The 10,002-nt window shown below is 41.0% G+C and overlaps 1 protein-coding gene across 1 annotated transcript in view; it reads left to right on the top strand.

The window, feature by feature from the left end:
• LOC145979686 (alpha-tocopherol transfer protein-like) overlaps positions 1–7,364 on the top strand; it is a 59,233-nt gene extending 51,869 nt beyond the window's left edge. The window contains exons 4-5 of the mRNA XM_083112649.1: positions 2,322–2,514; positions 7,227–7,364. Coding sequence (XP_082968775.1) covers positions 2,322–2,514; positions 7,227–7,364 — 331 coding nt within the window. The remainder of the gene's footprint in view (positions 1–2,321; positions 2,515–7,226) is intronic.
• Positions 7,365–10,002: the final 2,638 nt, after the last annotated feature.

Here is a 10,002-nt window from a genome sequence, read left to right on the forward strand (position 1 = left end):
GTCTTCTCTTATCAATGAGGATATGATCCATCTGATTATGAGTTTTACCATCTGGAGAAGACCAGGTATATTTATGGATATCTTTATGTTTAAAAGTGGTACTTTTCACAATTAAATTCTTTGAGGTTGCAAAAGTAATCAATCTTATACCATTATCATTACTTAATTCATGAAGACTTTCTTTACCAATCGTGGGTTTAAATGTATCTTCTTTGCCAATCTGTGCATTACAGTCACCTAACAGAATTTTCATATCATACTGAGAAAATTTATCAAAGACCTGTTCTAACTCTGTATAAAAATCATCTTTAGTATTATCATCTTTAGTATTATCATCTTTATCTTCCGTTGGTGCATGTATGTTTATTAAAATAATTTTACACCACCTACCCTGTAAAACTGCATATGATATCCTATCATTAATAAATTCTACTGTTTTAATAGCCGAGATAATTCTATTATTTATAAAAAAGCCTGTTCCAAAATTATGATTTTCAGTACCACCATAGAAAAAAGTATAATTTTTAGTTTTACAATTCCCTTCTCCTGGTCACCTAACTTCCTGGACAGCTACTACATCTAATTTATACTTAACTATTTCATTAACTGTACACTGAAATGCCCCAGGCCGGTAAAGGCTCAGAACATTCCAGGTGCCTAATTTAATATCATTATTCCTAATGTAGATCTTATCCTTAGTCCAGTGACCTCCCAAAGTAGTCCCCACCCGGAGATCCGAACGGGGGACTATTTTACCTCCGGAATATTTTACCTTGGGAACATCCATGCCCTTATATTGTTGTTTCTTGACATTTTCTTTTTACAGTGCAGAGTTGTCAGCTCTACGCCTAACCCCCAATATGAATGGAGGAACTACTACACAAGACAAACACAAATTTTTAATGCTATCACATTAGACAGCATAACTACTACACAAAATAAACACAAACACACCACAACTACTACACAAGACAAACACAATCAAATTAGACAGCACAACTACTACGCAAGACAAAACCAACATACTAGACAGCACAACTACTACACAAACATACTAGAAAGCACAACTACAACACAAGACACATACATACACCCCACCAATACTACACAAGTCAAACAGAAACACATTAGACAGCATAACTACTACACAAAATAAACACAAACACACTAGGCACCACAACTACTACACAAGACAAACCTAAACACACTACACAGTACAACTACTGCACAAGACACAAAAACACATAACAACCATTACACAAGAAAAAACACAAACGCACAACTACTACTATACAAGATTATATATATATATATATATATATATATAAAAAATGTTGTAACGTGAAAGGTAGTTCACATTTTACCGTACGGATTTTCTACAAATCCTTAATCAAATCTACACAGACGCACTTAAATTAAAGAGAGAAAAATTCGTCGGCCACGCTAAAACCAACAGAACTGAACTGATAAGCGGGCTACAATTACGCCTGCAACGTGAGCTTCAGACACTCTTCCTCCGGCGCCTAAGCAACCAACTTTTGCATGTCAATTGGATGGCGTTTTCTTTCACAGAATGATCAAGATTGACAACACTGAAACTATGCTGACAACTTTCGTCTAGTGTTTAACCCGCTCTCTCGGCCCCGAGACAAAATGGTTCGATACCTGGTGGAGGCACAAGTGGTTCGGATCCCACTTTAAACTGTAGGTCCAGTCCCGATTAGCCTTACTGTGCATAAAGTGGACTTACAACACCAAATCAACCAACCAACCAACCGAGACAAAATGAACACTGTACTAGCGTGCACTAGCCAGCAATTCCCGAGGAAAAGCGCTTCACAATTTCGATATATAATTGATACCCTATGTTACCTATTACTATGTTAATATTATTAAGAATGAAGTTCCAAGAAAACAATAACTGTCATGCTAAAAAATAAAAAAAATGTCTACATTCATTCATGACTACGGCTTTAGACACAAAAACAACAGAATAACAGACAGCCATTGAAATGGTTTCTAATTAGGCTCAGTAGAACTAAAACCAGGTACTGATATTACAAAACATGCTATTTTTGGTATTTAATAATTATTCATTATTACATTCACCTGTAATGCACATTCATGCTATCGAGACAATGAACAATGATAAACTTCAACTTTTGCATACACTGGTGGTATGTGTAGAAAACGTGTTCTGAATGTCACAATATATTTAACGCAGTTCATTTGAAATATAGAATTACATGATATCCAACTTGTGACCATCTATTTTCACTGAACTGAATTTACATAGAAATTTTGCATTTATTGCTTTTCAGGGCGTTGTACCTGCTGCCTGGCTACACCCCAGAGGGATACAGAGTGATTGCTGGCTGCTTCGAAAGAGCCGACGTTGCAACCTACAACTTCGACTTAATTATAAAGCGTTTTGTGTTGATGTACGACATATTGTTGTCATCGGACACATTGAAGAGAGGCGTTGTGTTGGTTCTTGATTTCACCGATGCGAAGGTGGGGCACGTTATGAAAATAACAATTCCTCACATTAAAAATACACTAACATTGCTTCAGGTAAGAGCTCTCTTTCTCTGTCTGCTTTAGAATAATAATAATTTTACTAATGCTTATAATACTTATTATGTACCGTTCATTAACAATTGTAAATTAAGTTTACAAATATTACATAATATGTTTTTGTTTAATCCTTACATTTATTTAGCTATGAATTAGGTTTTAACTATTCACATGTGCCTTATGGTGTGTATGCATACACAGTATTCACGCTCAGTAAGTTGTTGCTAAATTCGCAAGTGATATGAAATTAAAAATACAAACAGACAGATGTATATTGTGAGTTTATTTACTATTATCTAAAAGCAAGTTGTTTAGTTGTTTGGTAAGTATTTGATGGTGAAGCATACTGAATCGGACGAAACAATCAGCTGGCTTTGATTGAATTGTTGTTTTAAGTCCACTTTATGCGCAGACAGCATAACCAGGAATGGACCTACAGCTTAAAGTGGGATCGAACCCCTGTGGGCCTTCACCGGGTATCGAACCCGGGACATCTTGATTAGGCGACCACGCTACCACAGCATCATCGGAGAGGCACTTGACCTTCATGATGAAATAAGACACCTGCGCACAGCTTTCAGACAGAATGCATACATACACTGCCTAATCATTTCCAGCGCGTAGTTTGTAACGCTATAATAGGGTCAATTGCAGTTGCCAACAATATTTAAGCTGAAAGCGGCTACTGGCAACAGCAACTAGAAGTGAATAAAGAACCCGTTCTAGAGATTACAAATTATTAATTTGCGTCGTACTTCTCCCTTAATAGTGCGGGAGTTTACGGGCAAAATCAGCGAGAAGCACGAGGCAAAGGCCCTGTAAAAATATATCAAAGGGTCCGGCAATGAATGGCACTTTTATTCTTTCTCTCTAGAAATATCGCTGCAACATCCAACAACAACTTTAGATTTAAACTTGCTGCCCACTGTGTATAATATATATATATATAAAAAAACTAAAGATTAATCACACTTCCCTTTGTGCTGTTCAGATCACCATCCGCACGTCAAACCGTCGTGATTAACCCAAAAGGTCGTACACGTGAGGTTTATTTCGTAACACCTTTAGTTCAACCAGCACATGTTATTCACTAGTCAATGTACGTTTCTTACAATCTACATATGATTGAGAAGGCAGGTCTTGCAAAAGATACTATTTCAAAGATATGAATTCCAACAATTAATCGTGCAATTTATTGCATATATCATCAACAGGATATTTTGTAAAGCATACAAATATTAACAATTATATCTATTTACACAGAATGGGAACAAACGCTCCATGCGTCAAACAACACTTGTTAATTAACCACACGTCCTGCGTGTATTCATACAGAAACGTTCATAATTAATTTGCACCAATCCCAGATCAAAAAATTATACATGTATATGTTTAACAACGACATTAACTATTACTACCACGTAAACCATGGAGCTTTCTATACTCTCCATTACACGACACATCTACATACTATCTGGCTTTTGTTTGGCAAGAAACATTTAAATATACACTAATTCTTTATACTGATTCTAGCGTTCTTAGTGCTACTGTTAGGGGTAACATGGGTAAATCATTCTACTAGAATTCTAAAAAAAAGGTTTTCTCAAGCATTATCAGTTATTTTTCAAGTTTGCCCGATTAGTCACAATTTTCTGTATCACGAAGGAAGGGTTCAATTATCGCGCAATCGCGACACTATTTGATTCTCGAACACGACCTGCGTGTCCGTTAATTTCGCCTCCACGTGCTCGGCAATTATTTAGCCACGTGCATCTGGCTTCTAACAAGAATATGAATTGCACCAAGGATCACAAGCGTGATTTAGATTTTAGTTCGTTTTTGCTCTATTTGCGCGAGTTCATTTGTGCAGAAACAGTTATTGGTTCACCTTTGTTCGTGAGACAAAGGGGGAGGTCAAAAATGAACCGTCGCCTTAATACAGCGTAGAGCAGAATATGAAATGCGACAATTGTCAGATATTAGATTTTGCATTCCTAATGCCACAGCAGAGTATTACGTACCTCGCGTAAAGTGTTAAGTCGAAAGCCAAAACACCATGCTCGACTTTAAGGTCCTTTTCCATTCAGCTATGTTCCATTTGCACATGGAAGGCAAATGGCAGCCTTCTATTTGATTAAATCAACTGGACCATGGCCAGGCACGTCACTCCGCTGAACGAGGAAGAGTTGGAGCAGCTGCAAACGCGTCGTGTACTCTTCGATTCCTGCCGATGAAGTGTGGCAGACTATTTACCGGATTTACTGCAAGTCAACTAGTACGAAAGGTCGCTACTAGAGGCAACACAAAAGAGAGCTACCAGATGGGGACACCATCTGATGGCCGAAAATTGAACTTCTTGAAACTGTATTTAGCGTTATTAGAGTTCGATTTTTCCTTGTGTAAGGATTGCGAATATATAATATTCGAAAACGTTACAAGTTAGAGATCGGTTAGTTCATTAACTCTTCAGCCTAACTATTGCCTACATTTCGTGGAGCAGGGAAAAGGTTTTTTTAAAGTCCTTGCCTTAACTCATTCTCACCAAACAATTCGATAGGTGCCGGGGCTTGTCCCGAGTTGTTACTTTCCTGGAGATGAGGCCTGCTCGATATACAGGGTGTTTCTAAAGGTCGTTTTCAACGCTTGGGAGGTGATTCCTCACACGAAAACAAGCAAAAAGTGTGAGTTCCATTTTTACGACTGAGGCTTCGTTTCCGAGATAGGAGCCTCGCAAAAGGTGACAAAGTGAACGTCACACCTAACTGGGACGAATACTATCACAGATAGAGAGGCGGTTCCAAGGGAATCATAAAGGAATCGTATGTTACTATGAAATGTTCACTGCACGCATGCGCAATGGAGTCCTCAAAGGAATTGGGGATTTCCAGCAAGAACAATGCATGGAACGGGTATGTAACGCAGCAAGAAGGACCGTGACAATAAGAAATGCGTTAAAGACAACACATCCCGACCTTAAACATCAAAACATGAGCACGGAACACAAAATCCGAAAAGTTGAGCACGGTTGCATACCCCAGTTACACGCGAGGAATGAACGAATCATGTTATGTGGCATATGAGAGACACATTACTCCACCAGGAGGAGGGAAAGAAAAACACAATATCAGATGATTGCGAGAGCCAGACTTGCCTGCGCAGCGCTTCCAAAACTGGTCTCTTTTACGTCACAGTGATCGCGTGCGAACACTCTTGGTATTGCTCCCACCCCCTTTGTGTGGTGAAAGTGACATCTTCAGTTGGTGTACAGTGACACGCACTGTCTGTGCGTAGGACATTGTAGCATTTGTTGTTTGTTGTGTGTGTGTGTGGTGGGGGGGATATTACGTAGTTGTCGCGTGTAAAAATACACGTTGTCGCAATCATCTGATATTGTGTTTTTCTTTCCCTCCTCCTGGTGGAGTAATGTGTCTCTCGTATGCCACATGACATGACTCGTTCATTCCTCGCGTGTAACTGGGGTATGCAACCGTGCTCAACTTTTCGGATTTTGTGTTCCGTGCTCATGTTTTGATGTTTGAGGTCGGGATATGTTGTCTTTAACGCATTTCTTATTGTCACGGTCCTTCTTGCTGCGTTACATACCCGTTCCATGCATTGTTCTTGCTGGAAATCCCCAATTCCTTTGAGGACTCCATTGCGCATGCGTGCAGTGAACATTTCATAGTAACATACGATTCCTTTATGATTCCCTTGGAACCGCCTCTCTATCTGTGATAGTATTCGTCCCAGTTAGGTGTGACGTTCACTTTGTCACCTTTTGCGAGGCTCCTATCTCGGAAACGAAGCCTCAGTCGTAAAAATGGAACTCACACTTTTTGCTTGTTTTCGTGTGAGGAATCACCTCCCAAGCATTGTAAACGACCGTTAGAAACACCTTGTATACACACACACACACACACACACACACACACACACACACACACACACACACCATCACACACCACACACACACACACACACACACACACACACACACACACACACACACACACACAGGGTGTCGCGAAACTATTTCAACAACGCTTGGGTGCTGGTAGATATCATAAAAACAAGTAACTTTTCCGTATAAAGTTTATCTCAAGAGCGCTTAGTTTCTGAGCTATAAGCGCTTAAAATCTATCCTGTACGTATGCAACCCAACACAGCAAACGCTTGCTCTGACATAACTACCAGGGGCGCGTGGCAGGTTTGCAAGTTGCAACTAGCGTTCCTCGTTAAGAGAGACGACTTGAAAACAACAACTTGGGAGTCTTGCCTGAGCAAAATCCAAAACATTAATGATACTTGAGATGTTGTAAGAAGCATTCATTGACAGTGTTTATAAACTGACCCAGACAAATAATGGGCAGACTGAAATTCAAGATTACTCATTCTAAAATATATCCATAATTGATTGATTGATTTGGTTTATTTTAATTCGCTTGTATGCCACCTTGAAAAAGTATTTCTTTTTTCTGAAAGTTCAAAATGTGTTAATGAAAATATCAATATTTTCATCGTCGCCAGGAAAGCTTCAAGACTTATATCAATTTTTCTTATGTATTATTGCAACTCACGTTGGTCGTCCTTCTGCATTGTCACATCCTGTGTTTTTTAACTGAGACAGGAACTGCACTCGTATCTTGTAGAGGAAAACCATGTCAATGCTGGAAACTTTTGATAGTGCCTTTGTACAGAAATTGGCATGTCTTTCTGATATTTTCCACAAATTGAATGTTCTGGTACAAGAGAATCCAGCACCTATCAGGCAAGGTGTTCAGCCTTGAAAAGGACGTTGCTGCTTGATAAGATAAATATTAAAAATGAAAGCATTGGCGATTGCTCTCTTACATTGAACACGTCGTCAGGCTACAATTAAATGAAGAAATCCAAATATTGGTTGGTTTTTAACATACGAGTATATTATCCCGCCTTTCCTCGCTGAATGAAAGGCCACGAGCTATAAAAATTAAAAATCTACGCCATTTCTATTAATCGCACACATTATACAGGGTGTTTCGTAAGTTCGTTTACAACGCTTGGAAGGTGATTGTATGAGTGAAAATAAGGTGGAAAGTTCATGTAACGAAATTCCGGAAACGGCTTTGTTGCCGAGTTATTGACGTTTGAAAACGTGGGAAAATGATTTTCCGAAGTGAATAATGGCAAGAGAGAAGTCGTCGGTGTTGGGCGGTCCACTAAGAAATTGGGTACGCTCTTGTCAAAAAATCACGCGGCAATGTTGTGCAATGTCGGCGCAAGGGATTCCCCGAAGGACGCGAACGAAGATGTTGATGGGAGTGGGGTGGGTGTGCGTTCTGCGTGAACTGGTATCGACGAAAATTGGCATGTGTTGAATGGCACCAAAAAACAAAGAAAATTTCCTGAGCGAAGTGCACCATGACGTAAAAACGAAAAAAATGAACTGTCATAGGTTGCATACCCTGAAGGGCACACAGTATGCTGAATGGAGATGTGAAGGGAACCTCATCACAGACGGTTTTCAAAGTGTCCAACATGTACTTCCAAGCAGAGGCGACAACGGCGAATCAAGGATTGTCTAGTGCGACTCAACAACCCCGGCGTTTCTGCTATCGATGCTGCAGCTACATTGATACGGGCAACGAGGTCCTCGGCTGACACGACATGTGTTTCGTAAACGAGGTGTTTCATCTCTCCCCAGAGGAAGAAATCCAGGGGCGTAATATCAGGCGATCGTGGCCATGGCACAGGCCCTCCCCTGCCAATGCATTGGTTGTGGAATACGGTATTGAGGAAATGGCGCACGTTCCAATCGAAATGTGGGGTGCACCGTCATGTTCAAACCACAGTCTTTGTCTCAGTGCCAAGGGCACGTCCTCTAGTAGTTCAGGCAAAACCTCACTGAGAAATGATTGATAGGTGGGTCCACATATGCGAACAGGGAGAATGTACGGTCCAATCAAATGGTCATGTAGTATCCCGCACCACACATTCACTGCAAATCTGTGCTGATGATGTGCCACTAGCAGAACATTTTCATGTTCCCACACATGACTGTTTTTACTATTGAACACACTAGTTTTCGTGAAGATAGCCTCATCAGTCCATAGTACCATATTCTGAAAATTAGGGATAGTTTCAATTTAATGAACAAACCATTGTCAAAAGTCCTCACGTGGGCCAAAATCCCGAGGTAAAAGGTCTTGCACTTTCTTCAATTTGTACGGGTGCATCCCCTCTTCTGCCAGGACTCGCCACACATTCACATGGGAGGTGTTTCGTTCGTGGGCTAGTGCGCGCGTACTGGTGCCTGGATGATCCGTCACTGCAGTTAGCACATCTTCCACAAACCGTCGTGTTCGTCCAAATTCTCGACTAGGTGGCAACACTGATCCTGTTTCCCGAAGTCCAGTGTCTACAGTTTGAAATAAGGTGTGCGATGGTAACACCCTATTTGGAAAACGTGCTCCATACAGACGCCTTGCGGCACGGCTATTACCTCCAGCCTCCCCATAAATCAGATGCATGCCCGCCAGCTCTTGGGACGCGTATGCAGCCATCCCTTACACCGGGCTACAAGTGTTTATGGCCGTTAACACCAGTACACTTCACAGAACACGATGGGCTGTGGCTAAGAATTAACACGTAACACTGCTAGGTCAAATGTTTGCCCAACACTAGTGTCCAATAACCTCACGTCTTTCCATTAAACGGCCTCCCCGATGGCGCAGTGGTAGCGTTGTCGCCTTGTAATCAAGGGGTCCCGGGTTCGATACCCGGTGGAGACACATAGTGGTTCGGATCCCACTTTAAACTGTAGGTCCAGTCCCAGTTAGCCTTACTGTGCATAACGTGGACTTAAAACACCAAATCAATCAATCTTTCCATTCAACCGTGAAGGCACAGCACCTGAAGCACGAATGGCACAGACACGTGCGCTCCTTTATGAGGAAACCTACACTGTTGGCGCCCCCTAGCGGGAAATGTGGTACTTAACGTCAGATCACACGGACACACATACCCCTTCAGGGTATGCAACCTATGACAGTTCATCTTTTTCGTTTTTACGTCATGGTGCACTTCGCTCAGGAAATTTTCTTTGTTTTTTTGGTGTCATTCAACACATGCCAATTTTCGTCGATACCAGTTCACGCAGAACGCACACCCACCCCACTCCCATCAACATCTTCGTTCGCGTCCTTCGGGGAATCCCTTGCACCGACATTGCACAATATTTCCCGCGTGATTTTTTGACAAGAGCGTACCCAATTTCTTAGTGGACCGCCCAACACCGACGACTTCTCTCTTGCCATTATTCACTTCGGAAAATCATTTTCCCACGTTTTCAAACGTCAATAACTCGGCAACAAAGCCGTTTCCGGAATTTCGTTACATGAACTTTCCACCTTATTTTCACTCATACAATCACCTCCCAAGCGTTGT

Source organism: Lepisma saccharinum, chromosome 26 (assembly GCF_977018435.1).
Source record: "Lepisma saccharinum chromosome 26, izLepSacc3.1, whole genome shotgun sequence".
Lineage (NCBI taxonomy): Eukaryota > Metazoa > Arthropoda > Insecta > Zygentoma > Lepismatidae > Lepisma > Lepisma saccharinum.